At 42.8% G+C, this 26828-nt stretch overlaps 1 protein-coding gene across 2 annotated transcripts in view; it reads right to left on the reverse strand.

Moving 5' to 3' along the window:
• Positions 1-26828, reverse strand: part of LOC146008093 (serine/threonine-protein phosphatase 4 regulatory subunit 1-like) — a 53642-nt gene that overhangs the window by 25961 nt on the left and 853 nt on the right. For both annotated transcript variants that reach the window (XM_083147021.1, XM_083147022.1), the window contains exons 2-7: positions 25358-25402; positions 13195-13327; positions 10606-10712; positions 8830-8972; positions 5038-5184; positions 4749-4856 (exon numbers count right to left, since the gene is read on the reverse strand). In XM_083147021.1, coding sequence (XP_083003147.1) covers positions 4749-4856; positions 5038-5184; positions 8830-8972; positions 10606-10712; positions 13195-13327; positions 25358-25402 — 683 coding nt within the window. The remainder of the gene's footprint in view (positions 1-4748; positions 4857-5037; positions 5185-8829; positions 8973-10605; positions 10713-13194; positions 13328-25357; positions 25403-26828) is intronic.

Consider the following 26828-nt stretch of genomic DNA (forward strand, 5'->3'; position numbering starts at 1 on the left):
TGCAATAATGACAAGGGATGAACTGGATATTGTGGCTATTACAGAGACATGGTGCAATGAAAATCATGACTGGGACATAGCTATACCAGGATATACTTTATTTAGGAAGGACAGAATGGGAAGAATTGGAGGAGGGGTTGCAATATATGTGAAAAAAAGTATAAAGACTACCTTAATACAAAGTATTGAAGAAAAAACTGAGGCCCTTTGGGTGACCATAGAAACAGGGGAGAAGGCGATTTTTCGTATAGGGGTGATCTACAGACCACCAGGTCAGGAAGAGGAACTTGACAAGAGCCTATTGCAGGACATCAATAAAATGGCTTTAAAAGGAGAGGTGATAATCATGGGAGACTTTAATCTACCTGATGTAAACTGGGAGCTGCCTGTTGCAAGTTCCACCAGAAGTAGGGACATGCTGAATTCCTTGCAAGGAGCATCCCTCCAGCAATTGGTGAGGGAGCCCACTCTTAAGGACGCAATACTAGACTTAATACTTACAAATGGTGACAGAATATCTGACATTAATGTGGGTGAAAACCTGGGATCCAGTGACCATCAAGCAGTATGGTTCAAAATAAAGACAGAGACTGACTCATCGCACACAAAAACAAAGGTGTTAGATTTTAGGAAGGCTGATTTTGTAGAGATGGGAAACTCTGTAAGGGATTCTTTGGCAGAGTGGAGGAACTTGGAAGGAGTGCAGGATAAGTGGGAAAAATTAAAAAGTGCAATTCTAAAAGCAACAGAACTTTGTGTCAAAAGAGTTAGGAAAAACACAAGAAAAAGGAAGCCATTAAAAGAAGTAGCAAGTATTGTGAAAGCAAAAAAGTTGGCCTTTAAGAAATTTAAGCAGACGCAGAAGAATGAGGACAAAGAGGTGTATCTTGTTAGACAGAAGGAGGCTAAGAAGGTAATCAGATGTGCAAAAGCACAGGCTGAAGAGAAAATGGCCCAATCAGTGGGTAAAGGGGGGAAAACTTTTTTTAGGTATATAAGTGAAAGGAGAAAAACAAAAAGTGGAATAATAAGACTAAAGACAGAGAGTGGAAGTTTTCTTGAGGGGGACAATGTAATAGCAGATAATATTAATAATTATTTCTGCTCAGTATTTACTGCTGAAAGAGAGGGGAAGGGGCCACAATTAAGTTGCAAGTATAGTCAGAAAACTGAGGGAGAAACAAGTACATTTACAGAGGAGAAAGTCCTCACAGAACTCTCAAAACTGAAAGTGGATAAATCAATGGGGCCAGATGGGATACATCCAAGGATACTAAAAGAGCTCAAAGGGGAGCTGGTAAAACAGCGAATGTAGTCCCACTGCACAAAAGTGGAAGCAAAGAAGAGGTAAGCAACTATCGACCAGTGAGCCTTACATCAGTAGTAGGGAAATTGATGGAAACACTCTTAAAAGAAAGAGTTGTAGAATATCTCAAAACCAGCAATTTACAGGATCCAAAACAGCATGGGTTTACTGGGGGAAGATCATGTCAAACAAATCTTATTGACTTTTTTGACTGGGTGACTAAAGTAATAGATCAAGGTGTAGATGTAGCTTATCTAGACTTTAGTAAGGCTTTTGACACTGTCCCACATCGTAAACTGTTAAATAAACTTGAAAGCTTGGGATTGGATTCTAAGATAGTTGAATGGATAAGAGCATGGTTGCAGGACAGAAAACAGAGAGTTGTAGTAAACGGAGTACAGTCAAAGGTGGGAAAGGTTACAAGTGGAGTACCCCAGGGATCTATACTTGGACCAGTGCTTTTTAATATCTTTATTGGTGATAATGCAAATGGAATTGAGGGTAAAATGTGCCTTTTTGCAGATGATACAAAGGTATGCAACAGGGTAGCCACACCAGGAGGGGTAAAACAAATGATTGATGATCTAGGTAGATTAGAGGAATGGTCAAGAGCATGGCAACTACAGTTTAATGCCAAAAAATGCAAAATCATGCACTTGGGTTGCAAAAATCCAAAGACTAAATATAGTATAAATGGCACTATAATGGAAACTACTGAGGAAGAGAGGGATCTAGGTGTCACTATTTCAGGGGACTTAAAGGCAGGTAGGCAATGTAACAAAGCAATGAAGAAGGCAAGTCAGATGCTTGGTTGCATAGGGAGAGGTATCAGCAGTAGAAAGAAAGAAGTAATAATGCCACTGTATAGGTCATTGGTACAACCTCATCTAGAGTATTGTGTTCAGTTCTGGAGGCCATATCTCCAGAAGGATATAAATACATTAGAGACTGTACAAAGAAGGGCAATTAAAATGGTGCATGGCCTACATCACAAAACGTACCAGGAAAGACTAAAAGATCTTAATATGTATTCTTTAGAGCAGAGAAGGGAAAGGGGGGACATGATAGAAACTTTCAAATATATCAAGGGTTTTAACAAGGTACAGGTGGGATACATTCTTCACAGGAAGAGGAGTAGCAGAACACGAGGACATGCACTGACACTAGAGGGAGGAAGATTCAGGGGAAATTTGAGGAAGAATTACTTCACAGAAAGAGTAGTAGATAAGTGGAATTGCCTCCCATCAGAGGTGGTAGAGGCAAATACAGTAGTACAATTTAAACATGCTTGGGATAAGCATATTGATATCCTTACAAAAAAATAAGGATCAAATATGGTTTGAGGTAACACGTTTAAAAAAGGGGCAGACTAGATGGGCCAAGTGGTTCTTATCTGCCGTCAAATTCTAGGTTTCTATGTTTCCATGTAACTGGGATCTGGTAATTCCATAGATAATGTTCAAATACACACAAAAAAAAAAAAATCATGACCTCCCCTAATGAGGTTCGCACACAAAGACTCAGGGGAGCCTTTTAAATGATGAATCTGTTAAAAGCTATTATTTAGGGATCATGATGTGTGATCATCAGAGAACAATCCTGCCTATACATCTGCCCACATCAGATGCCGACATTAGTAGCACTGCCTATACATGTGCCCAGTTGGCAACATTAGTACACTCACACTTTACTCTCCTGTTTCCTTGTCATCAGTCTTGCTACCTTGTAGCCCCACCCCTTCGGTCCTGTGTAGCCATTGTCCCCTTTGTCCATGTAGCCCTGTACGTGCTGCTAAGCTGATTGTTAGGAGGCGTGAGGAGCTCTGGGGCAGATTTATTAAGCTTGGAGAAGAGATAAACTGGAGATAAAGCGGAGAAAAGGTAAAAGGAGATAAAGCACCAGCCAATCGGCTGTGTTTGAAAAAGACAGTTGGGAGTTGATTGGCTGGTGCTTTATCTCCTTTTACCTTTTCTCTGCTTTATCTCCAGTTTATCTCTTCTCCAAGCTTAATAAATCTGCCCCATTGTGCTGCCGGCGCCACTGCCTGTCATGCATTGTGACAGGCGCAGCGGCAGCCACAGGGGATGTAGGGCAGGGAGAGCACCTCTCCCTGATGAGCAGGTAGCACCAGCCCTGGCCGGATGTAATGTGGTGCAAGTCCGGCCACTGAAGGTCAACAGGCCTTAGGTCAACACAGACAAAAAGGTTAACATGTCTAAGGTCGACAGAGCAAAAAGGCCGACACAAGCATTAGGTCTACAGTCAAAAGGACGACATGAGCTTTTCACTTTGTCCAGGATGTTGATATGCTTGGGATAGGCATATTGAGATCCTTACAAAAAAATTAGGGATCAAATATGGTTTGAGGTAACATGTTTAAAAAAGGGGCAGACTAGATGGGCCAAGTGGTTCTCATCTGCCGTCAAATTCTAGGTTTCTATGACATCATATTGGTGCACCGCATGCGCTCATCATGTTTCGGGTATTATTTTTATTATAATTTTATTTATAAAAAGGTGCCACAAGTGTTTCGCAGCGCCGTACAAAGGAACAAAACAGGGAGACAAAACTTGGCATAACATTGAATAAATGACAAAAATAGAGTACAAGTAAAGAGCGCCACAGTTCAATACACATTACAGCTTACATATAAGTAGTGAGGACTCAAACATACAACTAGAGGCTTGAGGCCAATGATGGAGAGGAGTATGCAGACGAAGATGGTCACTGAGTGTTTGAGTATAGGAGAGCTGTGAGTGACATGTGAAGAGAAGAGGGCTTTGACAACAGGAGGGAAGAGGGCCCTGCACGGAGGAGTTTACAATCTAATAGGAAGGGGAGACAGACAGATTACAAGAGGTGCAAGCGAGGGGGTGGTGGCTCCTTGCTACACCCGGCACACTATTCTATTCTCCCTCCATGCCCTAGTGGATGGTAGGGCATGAAATACTGCCTGTTGGCACATTTCAGCAAAAAAAAAAGGAAAACCCCATGTCGACCTTCCCAAAGTCGACCTTTTGTCTGTGTCAAGCTTCAGTGGTCGACCCAATATATGTCGACCTTAATGGTGTCCACCTAGAGACCATATCCCATCCGGCTCAGTGTTTATTAAACATTGTTTTATCCTATTAAACATTAATCATATCAGTACTCAGGGCAGCCTATGTAGTGACAAACTAAAATATGTTGTTTTGGGATTTAAGAAATTTCAGTTTTGTTTACTGGAAAACAGAATGGATTGAGGATGACAGAGATACATTTTCCAGAGTTCGGGTGAGCAGCTAGGGCTCCCCATCACTGTACAGATACTGAGGTACCAAGTGGAATGGGTGATGGCGTTTATTAGAAATAAAACACAGACATTGGCACCTTCTGAATATAAACCAATTCCAATTTATACAAGCCTGACTACAAATTGAACAAATTGCGCAAATTGCTGTACCTTGCGGACTTGAAACAATTTGCTATCACTGCAGAGGTCACAGAATCGTGGCAGTAACATTTGTTCCACGGTCTGTTTGCCGAGCATGGAAATCATTTTGCAGATAATCTGGGGAGAGAAGAGTTATTCAGGTGCACATTAAATAACACAAGGAGCTATGACGTTGGCATGGAGTCACACAGGTCAGGCCAAGAATGTGAGAGACTGTACTGCAACAGAAATATGAAGAATGTAGTTTGCTTGTGCAAACATGCAACACAAGTTTTCTCATTTTTGTCCTCTTACTCACATTCACAGCTTCCACTTTGTATTCATCATCATTTTCTGGTGCAGAGAGGTCAAGCAGTATAGGGCAAACCTTGTTCTCCAGATCATTCTGGTCTATAAGGTCTTGCTCTAGCAGTATCAGTAATGCCTCCTGGCTTGCTTTTCTAACCTGTGTTAAATATACAGAAAGTCAAACAGGCTAAGACCATATATACATGAGATGTATTTTTTACCATTGCTGTTTGGAACATATGGAGCAAAGGACACATAAAAACCAGGTATCATCGAACACCCTACATAGAGACAGACCAGTGCAGTTTATGTGGCAGCCCTAGCATCTCAGATTGATGTGGGAGATAGTTTAGTTATTCTGTCATAGGTCAGGCACATATGAGTTACATAGCTCATGTCTGTAACAAAGTCCAAAGCCACCTTGATAACAAGCTTATTTATTTCACTTCCCTTCCCTTTATATGCAACAAAAGGAAAATATACAGATTTGAGTCATTCTTACAAGCAGAAATCTTTGCGAAACACCTGGATGTGAATATTGTTTCCAAACGGCAATGTTGCCATACACCAAGGGTATACGACATGCAGCCCTCCAGCTGCTGTGAAAGTACACATCTCCTGCCACAGTTTTAGCATGCACTAGTAGCACAACTGTAGCAGAGTCTGTGGGGCTGTGTAGTTACACAACAGCCAGAGGGCTGCATTTTTAATTTCCCTACTATACACATGGCAAACAAACATGCTGTGGGTTATACAAATATTTATAGGCTTACATTCAATCAATTATACACAACTTCATAACAGTAACTTAGTAAGCAACTGAGCAAAGTCATGAGACTTCATCTAGCAGCAACCTCTAAAAGATATAACATTTTTGTGACATTGTCAGGATCTCAGTGGTCACAATCCAGATGGCGAGTATTCGTGTTATGGCCCCCATACACTGGACCGATATGGTCTGATTCAGACGGAAATCATCTAAGTGACATGCCGTCGGGTTCGACATGCAGCCCTGTGAGCATTGGACCCGGACCCTGTGGTTGCACCGGCGGGACATTAGGTGTCTCGCAATGGACCCATCAATGACATTTAATGCGTTGGGTCCGATCCATACGTGTGTGCCAGCGTTGAAGCCGCTGGCACACACCTATGTGTAGCGTCCGGGTGGTGGCAGTGGGGGGTTGGAGCCGTAGCTGGGAGTGGCATTTGCTCACTGTGGAATGCAGTGGTTGGGGGCCATGATTAAGGGATGTGGCGAACTCCTCCAAGGGGACTTGGCCAATCAAAATACAAAATAACTAAGCATTTAATATAAATAAATAAATCCATGGCCCTGCTCCCCCAGTTTACTGACCCTCTAGTAGAGTTATATAATGTAACGGTACTTGTTTAGTTTCACGGCGGCAGCATGGCCACGCGCTACTTCCGGTTTCGGCACTCGCCAAACTTTCTAAAAAACTCCAAGCCAACGTGGATAGTTCATACCCCCACTATCCACATGGGCATGTAGTTGATTTTAGATAGTGTGGCGAGCGTATCGAGCCCGCAGCGTGGGGCATTAAAATGATGGAACAACTCAACAGTAATATCAACAACGGTGGCTGAATGGAGCAACACTTGAATTGCTCTGCCTTTACGCCATCTAGTGACCGGCAGTGCACAAAAGCTTGAAGTCCCCCTCAAAGAGGTGAAAAGCAACATTAGCCTTTTATTATAAAGGATTTGTGTACAACTAACCCTTAGAAGATGGGATGAGGCCCTCAGGAAGTGTGGCCCACCAGGATCCCGTGTGCACCTGTCGCCCTACCACAGAGGAGGAACGGACGTGGGAAGGGACATTGTCATGTAGGCAAAGTACAGCAAGTACATATTTTCATGCGGATACATCAACAATTACAGGCCATCACCGCAACGTGATCAAACAATCCAGGCAGCGGCGCAGCACTGCAGCGTGAACTACTCACCATGAGGCTGGTCAGTGTCCGCATCCTCCTCCTTCACTCACTTCAGTCCATCCTGGTGCCCGCAATATATGTGATGCGGCAGCCGTAAGTCACACTTCTGCTGACTCAGCCACATCACTCCGCATCTACATCACTACCAACTGAGGTCTTTAAAGACAACCCTCTGACCCCAGAACATAATACAAAGGGCGCGCACGCCGGTCCGGGGCGGAGCTTGTCCTATACATTAAAATGGAGTGCCTGGTTTTCAAAACCGGGTAAAATAAGCACTATAGCTGGTCCAGTGTCCGTTTGTGTGTCTCCAAAACACTGTCATCTGTTGACAGCAAGTGAAACTACATTTCTTTCACATATGCACAAGCACAGAGGAAATCACAAGATGGACTAGCCTTGGAAGCATTTGCTTTTGAGTGGGCTTACTAGTTAAATAAAAAGAGGTGCTTTCCAGAACCTATAAAGGGGAAATTTTGATAGCACTTGCAGGGACAGGCAATTGCTTTTCATCATGCTTCCAATGAAAACTACACTTGAGGCATAAAATAACTTAGGAGTTGCCCTTTAAAGTGTCACATCAGCTGTAAATCATATAGAGCAAGTGGACAAACCGGTTCCCAGATCACGGAACTGGTGGAGTGCACTAAAACTCTTCACAGAAGACATACTGTTATTGTATATACCTATAGGCCAGGTTTTACGTATGGTTTAGTCAAATTGACACACAGTGCAGATGCACACTCCACATGATTAATCAATCAATAATCAAGGTTCTTTGAATATTTGCCAAGAAATATTTGCCCACCAACCAGCATCAAGGTGACCTCATATCTCTGATTGGTCCCTAATACTAAGGGCAGTATTCAATGACCAAAATCGCGATGTGCAGTGAATCCTGTATAGGATTCGCTGCACAGTAGTCATGTTCCGGAGCCTTGCTGTCCCCGTATTCAACGTCGCAGGGGCTCGCTGACCCTGACGGCGAATCTTAACCCCTGCGGTGTCCCGCAGGGAGCCGGGGGACGACGGCAGGCAGGGAGATGGAAGTCTCCCTGCCTGCCCCAGAATATATGTGGAAGGGCCAGCAGGGGCCCGGGTATTCACTGCTCCTGATCGTGTATATGTAATGATCGGGAGCAGTGAATATATGAATATCTAATGAGCGGCTCTCGGCCCCCTGCTGGCTGTTATGCGTAAAAAATAATTTTTTTAAATTAAATATATATTCATGTGCTATGAACACCTGAATAAAAATAGTATGCCCCTTCACATAATAAAATTCCTGATTTTTTTTACACCAAATGTAAAAAAAAAAAAAAAAAATATTTTATTTAAGTTAACATTCCACTTCACCATGAAAAGATGGCGAATTGCTACACGGCGAAAATCACTTAGAAAGACGGCGAAAAGTGCATGTTGAATAGGGTGATTCACTTTCGGACACAAAAAAAAAAAAAAATCACCTTCCAACGCGAAAATAGCACAAATTCACCATAAAACATGGGAATTGGCCTCATTGAATACTGCCCCTAGTTTGAATCTGGGGCGCGGGACATCAAAAAAGCCAGCATAAGCCAGTCACCCCAGGGCAGCACACAGGTGGAAAACTAAGCTATTAGTGTGTTAATAAGAAGGAAATAGAAGATAGGAGTTAAAAAGTGTTAAAAAATTAAAAGTGCTAGAATGTATATTAGTGGAAACACTTTTTAATCTCTAGCTTTGGCTTCCTTCTTATGTGAAAAACTCTGCTATTAGGGTGTTAAATGCGTGCTGCCCAGGGGTGACTGGCAGCATGCAGAAACCATACACAGAACCCCTAATTATTATATTGAGACCTGGCTCACCTGGTTATTGGGGTCTGTGAGATAGCGGATGAGGATGGGCAGTAGGTATTCAGTGAATGCACGGGGAAACTGAGGCCGGCTCTCCTGCAGAAAGATGGTTATCTGAGGAATTTGCTCCATCAGTTCTGTCCTTACAGTGGGTTCTGCAAGAGGGCAGAGAAAAGACACAGTCAAACTTAGTGCTATATTATGTAGAGTGCAAACCTATACTAATACAGGAATTTCTTAAAGCACAGGAGGGGAATATAATAGGATGAGATATTCAGAAAGTGAGAGATTTGGTAAAAAAATTTTTTTTAAAGCGGCAATCATTCACACTGCAAAACCAAATTGGTTGTGCAGTGTAAATGATTGCTGCTTAAAAAAAAAACCTGGAGATTTCTTAGCAAATGTCTCACTTTCTGAATTTCTCATTCTATAAAATTTCACTCTTAGGGTCCGATTCAGACCTGTTCGCTAGGCTGCGTATACTTGCAGCCTAGCAAACTTAAGCGCGGCCCGCCACACACGCATACACATCCCCTCGCAAGCGGACGCCCGGACAAAAATCATTTGATGGTCGATCTATTTCTCCGTTTATCCACGAACGGAAGTCTACACTTACTTTGATCCTAGACAGAGATGGGCAGCCACCCGCTCCACACAGGCATCGACCCGCCTGCATTCATGCACAAACCCCCCCCCCACTATGAGACACGGGGACGAATTCTGACCTGAATGAATGGGTCTGAATGAGCCCCTTAATCCAGAAGCATTCACTTGGAGGACACAGACTCAGCAATGGAGTGTCTCCTCACAAATAAGAATATTAAGCATTATGACAGCAGTTTATTTCTAAGTTACATTTGAACACCTATCCTTAAACATTCCCCCAAATGCAAAGACTTGCTGTCCTAGATCTCAGTAAGTTCCGTAATCACATTCTGCAATGAAAAGCAATGTATATGTCCTCCAAACCACCACATGCCATTCCCCTTTACAGAAATTCTGTTTTATCGGGTTTGTTCACGGGAAAATACGAACAGAGAGGAGTCTATGTACAGGCAGGAGCATGCTCCTGATAACCTTCCATGATACCTTCTGCTTACCAGCTTTCAGTACAGTGGTTGAGTGATCACATGAGCGGTGTCACATCAGTTCCTGCACTCACAAACAGCCTATTATACAGATTGCCTTCAGCAGGGCCAGGAGAATCGTGTCAGCGGGATTTTCCCAATAGTGGTGTTTGCGTTCAGGCTGTACTATTAAGGCTATATTTCTCCAAAGTGCATGGCACTGGGGCAGCATGGACACATTGTAATTGGTCACAGCACTGAGGTCATGGCTTCTAAGTATTATAATATAGGAAGAGTGTGCTACCACCTTTGGATATTGCTTACAAATTTCTCAGACATCAGTCCAGATAAAATCATATTTTCAAGAGCTATATTATAAAATGTTACTGCTGATAATCAGTTTAAATGTACTGTACGTATTATAATATGCTGACTGGACAGCTGACCCATGCTGCAGACAATCTCTGCACTTTCTGAGATCAGCCAAATTGTGATTGGAGATGAATGTCCCCCTCTGTTCACTTCTCTGGAGACTGCACTCCATAATGCTGGCCGCAAGGCCTTTTGTGGCATGATTCCGGCAATGATGCCGGAGGTCAGACCCTGTTCCTTCACTGCCAGGTCCAGGGCAAATAGTGATGGCAGCTTGCGGCATGTGATGTGTAAAAGCCAGGTAAGTGGTTAAACAATGCAAAATTTGTGAAGAGGGGAATACTCTTACCTGCATCTTCTGACAGACGAACAACTATCTCCATGACTGTCAGAAAATCATCTTCAGTACTGCTAAAATCTCTCAGTACATCCAGCAAACCACGCGCAATAATCTGTCTGTAACAGAAATGTATTAATGCTTAGGGGGGGGTGCATAGTATGACAGCAGAAGACCTCACACACCCTATCTTCCTTCAACTCCAGTGTGATACGACCTTATTCAAATGTACCAATAAATACATAAACAGAGTAAATATACTTTTGTGTACATAGTTTAGTACAGTTTGTTTAATTGTACCCCACATGTTCAGGGAATGAGCATTCCAACACAGCTAATTTGGATTAATCAACAGAACAATGGTAGAAAATGCAGTTGTCGCATAGGGCTTTCTTCCTTTGCAAGAACATTCATTGCAATTTTCTCCCATTTTACTTCTAACTCTCTAGCACCTCCACTGTATTTAGTCTTTACTTCATGTTTGTGTGGAGTGAAAAGAACCCTTGGCCAGATGATTGTAACATTCAGAGAAAAAGTCTACAAGTGGGCTGGGCTTGTGGGAGGGGGTGGCCTGTTTGGTGTAATTCGGTTACATTACGGTGGTTTTACACAAGTGTTCTAAATGCTAGTGCATCTACAGCTACGGTAGTGTTCAGAGCAATGATGAATACAAGGCTCTCAACTGTAATGTCTAATATTTCACATAAAATGTCTGTGGCATTATCTAATGCTGCCCATACACTTGTGAGATATTGCATGCAAACATTCGATTTCGACCACATCCGGCTGATAAATCGAATGATTGTATGCATTTTTAAGGGGACATTCAACGCGATGCGCGGGCACGCCAGTCGAATGTCGGGTCTCAAGATCTTGGACAAATTCCTTCTCAGATGGACAAAACCATGTGCACTGCAGGGGGGCAGATGTAAAAGGTACAGATAGAATTAGATTTGGGTAATTTATTTTGTTTCTGTGCAGGGAAAATATTCACTGCTTTATTTTTACACTGCAATATAGATCTCACTTTGAGGAAAAACCCCACCCTAATTCTCTCTGCACCTGTTATAACTGCCCCACCTGCAGTGCACATAGTGTTATCCATTTGAGAAGGAATTTGCCTCTAAGAGTGAACTAGACCAGCGGTTCTCAAACTGTAGGTCCTGACCCCAAAGTGGGTCCCGACCTGCTCAGCATGGGGTCGCGACTCCATGTTGCTGACCATCAGGCTGATGACTTTTCTGGAAAATCTGTTGAATTGTCTGTTATTTTAGACTCCACCAATCGTTTTGAGCATCTACAATGCTGCTGCGCCATGTATGTGCTGTCTGCTGACTACACATGTGATGTGATGACCTTCTGCAGTAACTTGCTGGGGTCCTGTAATTATTTTTATTGTCTGATGGGGTCCCAGAGCAAAATAGTTTGAGGTCCCCTGGACTAGACTAAGGCCCCTTATGTGTTGCACATAATATTTATCGAATTGCAGGAGCAATCGCATGTGGTTTTTAACCACATGCGATGCTCGAATGCAATCCGCAGGTGGGGGGTGGAGGGAACGCTTATTCATCGGCATGGGTAGAGGGGGTCGGAGGGAGCACTGGCGGCGTGGGAGACTGCGGCGTTATGTAGCGCTAGCGAGGGTCAGTCAGCAGTGGCGGCAGAAGTGTTTAAAACACTGGGCAGCCCTCTGATCTCAGCCAATCAGAGGGCTGCCCAGTGTTTAAACAATTCTGCCGCCACCACTGACTGACCCCCGCTGCCCGTTAGCGCTTCTTGAGCTACATAACGCCGCCCTCTGCCAGCACCGATGTGCCATCTCAAGTTGGTATGCAACATCCGGAGCTGCAAAGGGGCACTTTAGCACCACAAGATATGATCGTGTTCGATGGACATCGCACTGTCGCATCAAATCCGAAGTGTATGGGCAGCATTACAGACAATGAGGGAGATTCATCAAATTTTGGAGATGAAAAGTGGATACAGATAAAGTACTATCCAATCAGCTCCGGTCATTACAGTTCTAACCCTTTCACACTAAAAACCCAGGTCAAACATGGGTTATTGACAATTTCAAGCCATGTCATAGCTGCTTAACACACTGCTGGCTGCATCTGGGTTATTGGCTGATCCTGTTTTCTGCTCCTGAGAGATGATATCTCCAAGTGCTGGTGGCTCTCTGCTACTTTTAGTGTGACCAGGCCAGGATAACATACAGTAGGGAGGTTGTGACCTAATGAAGGCAGTAATTATAAAAGGGGCAGGAGGAAAGGATATGGGTGGGGTGAAAATGCCTTAGCGCTACTTTTGGATTGATGTAAAAATGGTAATTTCCTTTATAAATGGGCATGAGACAGAATTTTGACTGTGTTGTTTATAGTTGTATACTGCTGATGTACTCCAAAGGGAAGAGAACAGCGCGTGTGTTTGATAATGCTACCTGATGGCACAATTGGTACAGGGTCCAATGTTTGTGAATGTGTGAGTGTGGCATATGATTGTACCTGGGCCCACCACTAAAATATGTAAGAAAATAATAATAAACCCCACCCACATGCAAATGTTAATGTGCTTGAAACAATGAAAATAGCAAACATTTACCTGTTAAATATATTATCACTAAAAGCATATTTTTCCAGTCGGGCAAGAGGCGTTAGGTTGTCCTGTCCGGGAATGTCCAAGAAAGCACTTATCCTCATGCTCTCACAGTCTGGTCCATAATCCTCAAAGCCAACTGGAATAACAAAAAAATGTAAAAATATTCATTATCTTCCTCTTACAGAGGACAAAAATTTGCACAGGTGTCTGGCAAGTTCTTGCAAATGAGGTGTGGTGTTTCGTATATATATATATATATATATATATATATAGCTCTTCGTGAAAAACCGGCAATCGGTACGTGGGGCCGGGGTCCTGACCTCATCCTGTTTCGCCCTGTAGCACAGCCACACATCCTATATTATCTAAATGTTATGTATTCAAACACAGCGTGTTGTTTACCATTTCGGGTCACATGACAGCAAGTTCAAAAGTCTTTTAGAGACATATGTTATATCTTCCCTCCTGTAGAAAGACTTATTGCACATAATACACTGCCTCCTCTAATAATAGAGTATGATATTATATTCAATTGCAGACGTTTCTCATAGTATTTTATATGTTTTAAATTGTCAATCACACTCAGGTGCATGTCCTGGGCAATTAGTCCCCAGGTATAAATATGAGCCTGGAGCTCACAGTTGTATACTTGCTCCTGAAGAAGCCGGAGGTTAGATCCGGGGAAACGCGTTGAGCTTTCCTAATACCCTCACCTGTGCTGCTGAGATTTGGCGACTGACACTTTCTACCTCCCTAACGGGATCCATCCTTAATATTGGTCCAAGATACATCTCTAAAACCACGGTACACAGACCATCCCACTTACAGACGTCCTCCCTGGAGAAATCTGGAGTTCCACCTTTTGGGATATCTGCTTGATCCCTAATCCTTCCAGTTTCCACAAAGGACATACTACATCGAGTGGAGAATTTTTGAGTACCAGAGAAAAATTTGAGCGCTAGGGACAGGTGTACTGTGCTGCGTACAGATGGCTGCCTTCTGGTAGAGGGATGCCGCCCTCACTAAAGGTAGACAAAGAGAACAAAGGACCAGTGGGCGCCTTCTGTACGCTAAAACAATTTATTAAACCAAAAAACACACAAAAAAAACACAGTAAATACAATTACAATAAAAAACAGTACTTTGCATGCATGCAACAATTCAATAAAATAATTCTAAAAAGCCATTTCACTGCATTAGCATGAGAGGTATTGATAATTACCAGTTCCTGATTGGATGGAAAAATTGGCAGGTGTGGGCAGATGTTACAGTCTCGCACAGATTTGTTGTAAGCAAGATTTTATAGATATTTCCAGGTGGAATTGGGGCTTTCAGGACGGACCCACACCGTATATATCACAGGGATTCCTTGATGGTACTTGGTATTGTCTCCTCCACTCACCCGGGCAGGTGCAAATTTGCCCGATGGATGTATCAAGTAGGTGCCTGATATATTTTAACACCCTTTTGGTCCGAGTGCTGCAGTAGCCAGTGGCCCTACTCTGGACTCTGTGCTCCACTGAATTAGTAGCCAGCCCAGCCTTTCTGTGTGCTGGTGTGGACAGCGTAGATATCCAGTGCACACAGCGGCTGACACACTTGCTTCCCAGCCGGCTGCCTGCGTGCACAGTATAGGCTTGAATGCCGCAAATCACTAACAGTCAGCTGGCATAAGTACCACAAGCTTCTGGTGCAGACAGCGGCTGCTGGACTCACTTCCCAGTCGGGTGTCTGTGTATGCAGTGGGGACCTGAATGCCGCAGATAAATATCAGTCAGGCGGCGGGCTGATGGTATCGGTGTAGCGCCCTACAGGTCCTCAACTGCTGATCCTCCTCTCTGGGCTCCTTAAAGAGGCGTTTCGCTGCGCTCAGGCAGCTTTATCAATTTCAGGAATAAGGAGTATGGTTTGAAGGGTGGTTTTATACACACCACTTGATTTACCACAGGTGTGTTTCTCCTTTGCAGGTGGCAATTAAATGGCTAAGATTCCTGCCTTCCTTAGCAATTGGGAGGCGGCTACATTTAAGTATATAGTAGTTACACAGCTTAAAAATTCACATGTTACGTTTTTTTGGGTCATTTATTTTTTTATTTTTTATTATTTATTATTTGTTTTTGTTAACACTGAGACTGTTACTTAATTTACATGTCCAGTTAGTTCTATTTCACCACATGATTCTATTGTTATTTCAAAGGGCCATATGAGCACACACTCTAATTTAAAGGGAAAGGCATCTCTTTCACTATTTGTGTCACTGTTTCTACTCATGTCGACTTTTCACTCCAATGATAATCCCTACTTTTCAAATAAGTACATATATTTTAGGGGACTTATAGACTTCTAATATAATAGAAAACTAATAAAACAATAATCCCTAGTACTCAAACAGGTAATTAGGTAATTATCAATACCTCTCGTGCTAATGCAGTGAAATGGCTTTTTAGAATTATTTTATTGAATTGTTGCATGCATGCAAATTACTGTTTTTTATTGTAATTGTATTTACTGTGTTTTTTTTTGAGAATTTTTGAGTCCCTGCCTGCACAGGACATACTCTGGACTGTGATCCATTGTCTGGACAAACAAACACCTTCCAGACCGACCAGGATGGTAATATAATTCTTGTCAGCACCTTGAATCTAATATCTCAGCCGCCCAGTGTATACAATCACTATCCCAGTGATACAAAACAACCCCAGTCCCCAGACTTTATGTCTAGGTACCCGCATGCAAAGTGTGATTTTTAGAGTATTTACTTGTTTTATATGTATAATAAATTGTTTAGATAATTTTTGAGAAACGTCTGGTACAATTATTTGGAACAGCCATCGCAGGCACTACTCTTTCGTTTTTACCATTGTACTTTTTAGGGCCCGACCGCCCTGTGCCAGCCGCTGTTTTTGCGCACCACACACACACCTTTCTCTCTTTGTGAAAATGCTGAAGTTGCAGAACACACAAGTGATCAAGAAGAGCGATTTAATCTAATTTTTGTCCAGCTCAGAGATTAGGCTCTGTTAAAATGCACAGTGATGTTCTTCAGGCTGCAAGGGCAGGACACTAATCACTTAAATCCAGAAGTGTGAGTAGAATTTTAATCCCTTCTCAAGTGGCATTTGGCTATATCAGATGGAAGAATATTTAGCGCTGTCCTTTTTCGACAGCTATTAAAGCTTACCTGTGGTCTAGACCAGTGATGGCTAACATTGACACTCCAGCTGTTGATGAACTACACATCTCAGCATGCCCTGCTACAGTTTTACTTTTTGGCCATGCTAAAACTGATGCAGGGCATGCTGGGATGTGTATTTCAACAACAGCTGGAGTGTCAAGGTTAGCCATCACTGGTCTTGACACAACAGAGGCAGACAATTTGAAGAATTAAAAATTAGAGTATAAAAATCGTGATAAACTAGTAGTTCTTTGGGAACGGATAGCCTTTTTGTTAACTGCATTTTTAAAACTTGTTTAAGCTAACACCAATGTGTGAGGTCTTTAACTCAGTGGTTCCCGAACTGGGTAACTTGAGGCACTTGCAATAGTCAATGCATGGCTTTCATCATAAAATTAATTTACAAACAGAAGTGAATCCTATCCCTCACCATATAAATTGGACCTAAGGATGATATAGAAAAGCTATTCACTTATTTTCATATTTTTTTCTAAATATCTCTATATGAAACTTTTGGCCTAGGGGTGCCATGAACAAATTTGATATTCTAGGGCACAATGGTTAAAGTGTTTGGGAACCACAGCTTTAACACCTTTGCTCACAAGGAGAAGTTTTCCTTGTCCTAATCCCTGCAGGGATCCAAATAAAGTTGATTAAGTCTCTTATAGTGATCATCACTTAGACATAAGAAGGGGCGGGGCTGAATGTGTGAGACGGCATAAGTAAGGTAAACAATTTTACTGTACTTTATCTTCCCCATCTGGACATGTACATATTCTGGGGTACCTTAACTTAAGGGGATGTTATTTTCTGGTAATCAGGTCAACACCCCTGCAGTGCAGAAATAATTATTATATTAAGAGTCCAGGCATGAGGGCATATTTCCTGGCATCAATAATGTAATGGCACTTATTTGAAAGAAATAGTCCCCTATTTAAAAGGATATGGCACCTTAGAGGTTTTCATGTAGTAATCAAATAAAGCTGAGCAATATAGCGGCCAATCGATCAAAATATTGTAAGTGGGGTCAGTGGGTATTGATACCAGATGTGTCTGAATGATGTGGTTTACAGACATATAACTCCCTAGAAGAAGGCCGAAACGTGTTGGAGAAACACACACACCAAATACCAGAAACCGAACTACCAAGTCAAGACAAAACATCCCGCTGAACCCAGAAGTGGCCAACCAAAGAAGACGCGGCAGAAGCAAATCTAGCATCGCAGACGAAGAACACCGCAGATGGGGTGAGACGGCCGGAAGCGGAGACAGTGACACCCAGGCACCGGAGCGGGGCGAGGTGAGTACAATGGCACCGTCGGCAAGGGGAGCAATCGGCCGAGTCTTCCACAGCACCACCCATTGAGCACCCCCTCTGCCAGAAAAACCATGCACCCACCACCGGGAGGAAACCAGTACAGCAGCCCTCCCCGGGCGAGCAGCACTGTAGAAGCCACAGGAGGAGAAGCACAAGGTTCCTCCGGACTCAACACCACCGAACCCCGAACCGGTTACACCAGCCCACGACCCAGTCACACCAACCTGCGCAACCGGAGACTCCGGCAAAACCCGCCACCAACAAAACCAAACCAACAGAAGCGGGCACGGCACCAGAAAGCACACTTGAGAGAACGCAACTACTGCGTCTTCACCTCAGGAACCCCGCACAGAAAACTGCCACCAAACCTCCCCCCCCAACCCTAAACCCCAAGGAACCCCACCACCACCCAAGCCCAGTCCCACCCACAACCTCTCAACCAGCAGACCCCGTAGAGTACTAACCATTAACTGTAATAACCACCTATATGTATTGATGTTTATTTGATGCATCCATGTAATTGGACATCGTGCCATTTATGTAGGACAATAATATATGAATAGCAGATTTTTTGTATTTCATGTCGTTTTACCCACAGTAAAGTGATTAATTCTGTTTCAACAATACCCAGCCTCTGTCATTCATCAGTCACATATACAAAGAGGAGCGGAGTGCAGCACAAATACCGGTACTTATGTACTATCTGGGCGCCCTATTTAGAAATCGGGTCGGATCGGGCAAATCCACCCGATTTTTCCATAGGAATCAATGTTAAAATGGACTGAGTCCATTTTAACATGGAATTCAATGGGAAAAAGGGGTCCTTTTCATACCCCTACTATCCAAGTGGGCATGGAGTTGGATATAAACCTGTGGCGAGCGTAGCGAGCCACCGAGCCCGAAGCGTGGCGAGCCCCGCGAGGGGACACAGAATACCGTCGCTTCGCTCGCCACGCTTCGGGCTCGGTGGCTCGCCACAGGTTTATATCCAACTCCATGCCCACTTGGATAGTAGGGGTATGAAAGGACCCCTTTTTCCCCATTGAATTCCATGTTAAAATGGACTCAGTCCATTTTAACATTGATTCCTATGGAAAAATCGGGTCATCGCATCGCATCCGATGGTCGCATGCGATGCGATATCGCATCTGATTGTATGCCTTAACTTAAGGCATACAATCAAAAAATCGGGCGCCCAGATACTACATAAGTACCCAAATACCTGTATCACCTCGACTCTGCAGCAAAGCAGATACTCAATACATCGATATGTAGTTTGTTGCCATCTGTACACTTGTTGCAGGGACTAGCATCAAAGCTGGGTGGACAAATTCAAATGCTTGCCCTGCTGTGATGTGACCATCGACAGATCAGGCAGCCAATAGGTAAGTGTAAACGCTTGCCTCAATCGATGTTTATGCAGCAGGTTCGCCCATATCTTGCTGTGGTGAATATCCAGCTTTTGGAGCTGCATATTCAGTTGGAGTGCATCAGTTGGAGCGTTGACCATGCTACATTATAAATGTCAACATGATTACTGTTGACCATCTGACAGGATACCTTATGGAAAATATTTTCCATATTTACTTTCCTCTCATACCACCACTGTTGACATTCTGTCAACATAATTATCAACCAACCATACAACATCTGTCCCATAATATCCTCATCAAAACCCTCCTACATGAGATTTCAAAGCTTCATTTAAATATATACTGTATTTATAGACTTCTTAGCTCTAAAAAGAGTCATGAAATTAACCTAAATAGGATATGAAAACAGGCCTAACTTTTATCAAATAAAAATGTATCTCATTAATGAAGAACCATCCTACCAGACAAGGGCTTGCTGAAAGCTCTAAGATTATATATCCACCTTTAAAAGTACAATAATTATACAGCACAGTTAAACCAAATTCTTAATTCCGTCCAACACATCGCCAATAGATATGGTTAAAGGCTAAGCTCAGAAGACTGAATAATGGGCAAATCCACCCAATCAATTGCCAAAGAACTGGAATATCGCTAATACTTTGGATACTTAAAGACCATGGTCTGATTCAGATTTGTATATAAAGCAAATAAGTTAAGTAACTGTGTCTGGATTTAACCATGCAGTAGTGCATTAAACCGTGCAGGCAGAGCAAATACAATTTTTTTCTATGCAGGGTAGATACTGCCTGATTTTGCATGTAGCCCACATATGATAGACAGCTTAATTTTTATAACACAGTTTGGATTATAGCCCCACCTCCAGTGCAATATGGGTTTTGCTTTGCTTGCTAATCAGAATCAGGCTGCATGAGCCATACAATGTTAAGCTGTACACTGTGCAACTATTAAAAGTTGTTGTTGCTCTTCATTCAACCCATGTCCCTTAGAATAAATTTATTGAGCTTTCAATAGTGCTTTATTTGGATTTCTTTCTAGTACTTAATATTAAGTCTGCACTGTTAAAAATAACCAATTTCTTGGAATTCAGTTTGTCCAGATTTTTCTGTTTTATAAAAGTTGGATTTCGATTTGACCTATTCAAATGAGGGGGACCAAATGACTGCCGCCCTGGGCACCGAAACATCTAGTTTCGGCCCTGCTGTGGGCCTTATTCTAGTTCACTCTGACAAAATCCTTCTTAGATGGACAAGACCATGTGCACTGCAAGGGGGTAGATGTAAAATGTGCAGAGAGAATTACATTTGGGTGAGTTATTTTGTTTCTGTGCAGGGTAAATACTGGCTGCTTTATTTTTACACTGCAATATAGATCTTATTTTGAAGTAAAACCCCACCCAAATCTAATTCTCTCTGCAGTGCACATGGCTTTGTCCACCTAAGAAGGATTTTGTCAGAAAGAGCGAACTAAAATAAGGCCCTGTGTGCCATGGCTACCGGGGAGCAGTTGCAGCGGTGCCTCGGTTTGGTGGTCTAGAATCCATTAAAATTATTTACGGTCAATGTAAAAAAGGCAAAAGCAGTGCTTGTGGCTTCCAATTATAAAATATGTGGATAAACAGAAATTAATCCTGTTCCTCACAATATAATTGGACCTAAGGAGGACAAATAAACAAAAAATATTGTTTTCTGAAATTCTCGGTAACAAACTTTGCACCTGGGGTGCCGTGAAAAAGATTCTGATATTCTAGGGGGCCGTGATAAAAAAATGTTTGGGAACCACTGGCCTAGGGGAAAAATTTGGTACAGGCAAAAACATATGGGAGACTCCATGTGTGTTTGCCTAATTTCGAGCAACAGCGTGTGTGGTTTCGCCTGGTGTTCTCTTTCTCAGAAAAAAAAAAAAAAACTTTTGTGAAAAGGTACTAAAAATTAAAAAAAAACATCTGCAATTGAATACACAGGCATTGAACTGGTCTTGTTTTTTTCAGCTAAAATAAAAAAAATGGGACTGATTGGATAACCACCTTTGCCTTAATTACTGGTTTACAAATCTAGTTGATACATTATTTTTATATAGATACTAATAAAATGTAAATTCTAAAAATAAGAGTGCCCCCAAACCATCTTTCCTCTTGTTGACTTCACAAATTCTCTGGATTCCCATCTTAATACAAATGCCTAACCCAATAATTTCAATGAATGCCCAATTTTCCGGTCTTTAAAAATTTGATGGGACTAAAGCCCTGTACACACAGGGCGATATTAACCAGAATTGCTGGCTAAATATTGCCCATATTTTCTAGTGTGTACAGGGTGATATCACTAGGAGCCCGCTCCTGCAACCAGTCCTCTACTGGTCGCTGGAGCATGCTCCTTCGATTTTGACTAGAAATCGCTGGTGCACAGATCAACTGTGCACCAGCGACTTCTAGCCAATATGAGGTCACCATCACCTCCCCCGGACCCTCCCTCTTGCAGCCACGAGGAGTGAGGACAGCAGCCGCCTGCACACTTCTCCCACCACACCAGGGCACATTAAAGTGAGTGCCCCTTGTCCTTTTTTTCCCCCTCCAAAAGTACTGCCCAAAACTCATGTCAATCAAAAAATACATTTGAATAGAGGTTAGAAAAAAAATTTAAAGACAGAATTGCTTGCAATTCAGTCAAAAACGCTGGTCGCTGATGAAAACTGTACACTGAGCAATATGGTCACTGAGCGGTCCCGGAAATTTCCGGGCCACGCTGCGGTAATGCAGCGGGCAGTCCCGGAAAATTTCCGGCCATGCAACAAACCTACACGTGTGCGCTAGTGGTGCCTGCAGGTGTGCACCACTGGCGCATCATCTCACCAGTGACCCCCACCAGGTAGCTCCCTCCCCACCTCCACTGTTGTAAACCCCCCCCCCCCTTCACCTTCCCCTGCCGCCGCCAATACTTCGGGAGAGACAGCGGCAGGCTCTGGGATGTTCGGCACGGCTCGGGGGACTCTGGATTGCTCGGGTGTTCAGGCGCCTGAGTCCTCCCGAGCCTGCCGTCTGCTGCCGGTCAGTGTGCTGCTATGATTGGCAGTGGCCGCAGCAGCAGGGGAGCTCCGCTAAAGACCACTGGGGGGGGAGGGGGGGGGGGAACTCATCTGCCCCATCAGTGGACAGTTTTTATGGGACAAGAAAAACCTGTCCTATTTATGTACTCCTGCCCCAGAAAACCCCACAACTGAAGGGGTTAAGCCAAACCAATTCACCCCGTGTGTACAGAGCTTAAGAAGCAGAGCCAGTAGGATTCCAAGAAAAATTCTTAGGAACAAATTTAAAATTAGTGTAAGTTTTTAGACGTCAAAGAGGTTGCCCATAGCTACCAAAAATATTCTACTTATTTATCTAGCACCTTCCAGAGGAGCATAATATCTAGTATCTGAGTGGTTGCTATGGAAATAATCTGTCACTTCTAAAAACTTAACACTTTAGACTGGGGGCCACACATTGTGGTACAGCAGGACCCCAATTGGCCAGAAAGAAGCCTGCACAAAGTCCACCTATGTGGCCGCCCACACATGCAGTGTTGGACAGGATGGTATTGGAACGTGTGTGTTCACAAAGTGAGGCTGTGCCGTACTGTGTTCTACTTCAAATCCGTGTCAGCAGTGGCCGGATCCTGTTCTACATTTACCCCTGTATTTTTTATAGAAGGAACCAGAAATTTGTCTGGACGAGCTTGTATAATATCACTTATGATGCTCACTAAATAAATACACATTTCATTATTTAGGGAGGTATCTATCAAAACATGAAGAAAGTGAAAATATATCAGTGAACTCTCCTAGCCAAAACAAAAGTGGGCCCCCCTTACTTACAAAATTGGGGTCCCTGACCTTTTCTGGGTCCCAATGGAATGAAGTTTCTTAAATATTATCTCTTTCACACATTCCCCCACCCCCTTTGCTCCTTCCCCAAACACCCGGGATTGCACATATGCATGCCATATACACAGACTCATCAGCCACATCACCACTTAAGCAGCCAGAGCAAATCCCTCCCTGGCATATAATAGAAGAGGGGCACACGCTGGTACAAGCTGAGGGTGTACCTTAGTACATACCCATCCTGGAAAAAATTAGTCCCTGGTGCTCATTTTCAGGAAAAATACACACTTTAGCGTGTATTTACGATCACTGCACCAGAATTGTCACACAGTGATCAGCCCAGCATTAGCCCCACCGCCTGGCAGTATAGGGCCCAATAACTCCACCCCCTAGCAGTACAGCTTGGGCAGCACAGAAGCCACTAGCGCCATCCACAGGTAGGCCCACCATTCTCTGATAACAGGACATTGGGCACTCGCCCAAGCAAGAACGACTGAGGGTGGGGTTGTGGCCAGCACACTGGCTGCTGAGGACTTGCTGCAGCCCTGTGCAGATGTCACTGGCATAGAATATAGTCAACACACTGGACCAGGCAGGTCCCAGAGAACACACCCATCCTAGAAAAGTGAGTCCCTAGTGTTCATTGTAAGGTAAAATACGTTTTATAGAGTGTATTTGTGAACACTGTATATAAATCACTAACCAAGAAGCATTTCTGATTGTGCAAGCTGTGTTTGAAAAATGACAGTTAGGGTCTGTATGGTTAGCAAGGGGAGAATATACAAACCGTGCACAGGGCCATGGTGGGAATCTAGCCCATGACCTCAGTGCTGTGAGGCAGTAATGCTAAACCATTACACCAGTGGTGTAAAACTCACAGCACTACAGCTGTTGTGGAACTACACATCCCAGCATGCCCTGCCACAGATTTTATATAACATATTGCTAAAACTGTGGCAGGGCATGCTCGGATGTGTAGTTACACAACAGCTGGAGGGCCAGGAGTTTGACACCACTGCATTACACCGTCCATGCTGCCCGATTTTTATTTATCTGATTTGCATTGCTACCTTCCTTAGTAACAAATTACCGGGAAGTGTTATCAAAACAGATTAGATACCCACAAACAGTACAATGCACACCGTGCATTTTAAACTTTAGATTGCATTGCATCTAGTTCTAAACACATGAAATGTGCTAAAGCACTGTGGATTTAGAACTAGATACGATACAATCTAGTTCAAAAAGTACAGGCAGCAGATATTTTATGTGCTGTGCAATAGGATCACATGTCACAGTGTATGGGCGTCGATTGAGCTTGAGTCAGAGATGGAAAAATATTGGATATACTTTGTATGCAGGGAGGGGGGTAGGTGTTTTTTGTCCATATGAAGAGCCTTACGCAACTCCAGTTTTATATTTAGTTATAGTTTCTTATATAGCGCAGCAGATTCCGTTGCGCTTTACAAATGTTGACAACATTGAAAGAACAAAGTGGGTAAAACAGGCAAGCAGAGGTTGGAGGGCCCTGCTGCAATCTTACAAGATGCAGGTATTATTGCTACTGGTCAATGAGCACTTGCAACTATTCCATACTTGGTGAAAAAGATATACCTCCAGTTAGGCATAGTTTCACTTATGCCCTGCATGCCTTAGCCTGCATTTGCATAAGTACATCCTCACTGAGGGGCAGATTTATTAAGCTTGGAGAAGAGATAAACTGGAGATAAAGCGGAGAAAAGGTAAAAGGAGATACAGCACCAGCCAATCAGCTCCCAACTGTCTTTTTCAAACACAGCCGATTGGCTGGTGCTTTATCTCCTTTTACCTTTTCTCCGCTTTATCTCCAGTTTATCTCTTCTCCAAGCTTAATAAATCTGCCCCTGAGTTTGACAGGGTAAATTTAATAAAGCTTGTAAAACTGAAAAAAGGTGATGTTGCCTGTAACAACCAAATTCTCTATCCATCAATTTTTTTTTTTTTTTTTAAGAGAAATGATACACAGAATTGGATTGGTTGCTATGGGCAACTTTGCCACTTTTCATTTTTAGAAACTTTAATAAATGTAGACTTATGCCTCAGGTGTAAATGCACCCAAAATGCATACATGTCTGCAATGCATGCTCATGTCTCTGGTCATGCAGGAGAATATACGCAAGACGTGTTTTGCATCCGCATTCACCTCTGCATCAGCCCCCTTGCTTTTACTGAGCTGAAACGAAAGAGCCGTCTCACACTACATCATTTTTCAGTACCTAAATACTACTAGGTCTCATTGCACAAATGACCATAAACTATTTTTTCTTATATCTTTATAGTCAGCCACAAATGTGAGCATTTCCCCATGTAACTTATGAATTATATGAAGGAGGAAGTGCAGAAAACTATTCTGCTCAAGTTGTCCCTGCAGTACAAACTCACAGTCATCCAGGTCATCTTGTAGGTCCACAAAGTACAGTGGGATCCCTAAGAGGAAAAAATAAATAAATATAATGCTCCAGTATTTGAATGTAACAATAAAGTATAGCAGAAAATTTAACAAGGTGGAAATATCTTAAAGAAAAAAAAAAAAAAAAAACAGACAACATACAACGACAACAAAAACAAATCAAGCTAGTGCAGTGGTGCTCAAACTTGGTCCTCAGGACCCCACACAGTTCACGTTTACCAGGTCACCCGGCAGGTGCACAGGTGCAGTCAATACGCACTGACATTTTAAAATATACACAGGTGGAACTTTTTTTTTTTATTCTGAGTTGAGACCTGGAAAACATGCACTGTGTGGGGATCCCAAGGACCAAAAGGCTGAGAACCTGTGTGCTAGTGGAAGTTATGACAAGAATTGAACTTGGTTTTGGCACATGTCTAAACATTACAGGAAATTAGATACAAGTACATACAGCAATCCTAATTAAGCCCTGTGGCATTAATGAGCTGCACCAAGCGGTGTAGTGTATGAGCTTCTTTAAATTTGCATCTTATTCACACCACGGATGCAGTAATGTAACACTCAATCTGTACCAGACACAGGGCTGTGACTAACAGCACAGAAATTGGTTTTAAACTTGTATAAAGTGCCATATAAAGCACAACAGCAGTTGGCATGACAAAAACTATACCTACTGCATTTGAATAAAGACTGATTCACACACATTTGTAAAAGTGCTGCATATGAAATGAATCAGTGCAATCTCGTTAAGAGGTTTCACTGTGTCTTTTAAAAAACATTGCCAAAAAATGCCACAAGCTGGCATCATTGCAAAAAGCAGGGCAGAACAACTTCCAGGAGCTAAGTAGTCAAAATGCCCTCAAATACATGAAACAAACAAAAAAAGGCAGAACCTTACTTGTTTGTTTTTTTAATAGAAAAGATTTCCATTGATAACAATGGATCAACAATTTCGCTGGCTCATTAAAATAGTCTGCTGGCTCAAAGATTTTATTAACTGCATTCAGAGTGTATTTAACTGTCCCTTTTGGGTCTCTATACCAGAGGAGGTAAACAAATGTTAGCTTCATGCTTTCCAGCAAAAAGTCCTGCATAGGGGACGTCCTTTCTGGTACAGAAAAGAATGTGCATTCCACTCGCTCAGCTGTACAAGTGCTTGCTAGTATGGCCAACCAGCTGAACATGTAAATCAGAGTATAAGGGGAAAAGGTGACTGTAGCACAGCCAGAATGGTGGGGATGGCCTTGCAATAATTGCACACTGAACAGGAAGCATTTAGCAAAAGCACCTTAAAAACAAAAAATACAAATAATAATGACTGCTTTGACCTAAGTTTTAGAGGTCACATGCATGCCCACCTCCTTCAACTTGTACATAGGAGGGCTACATTAAAAACAATACAGGGATTTTTTGATGCAGAAGATTGCACTCTGGTGTTCTGTA

The sequence above is a fragment of the Crinia signifera genome, chromosome 6 (genome assembly GCF_055691185.1).
Source record: "Crinia signifera chromosome 6, ASM5569118v1, whole genome shotgun sequence".
Classification (NCBI taxonomy): Eukaryota; Metazoa; Chordata; class Amphibia; order Anura; family Myobatrachidae; genus Crinia; species Crinia signifera.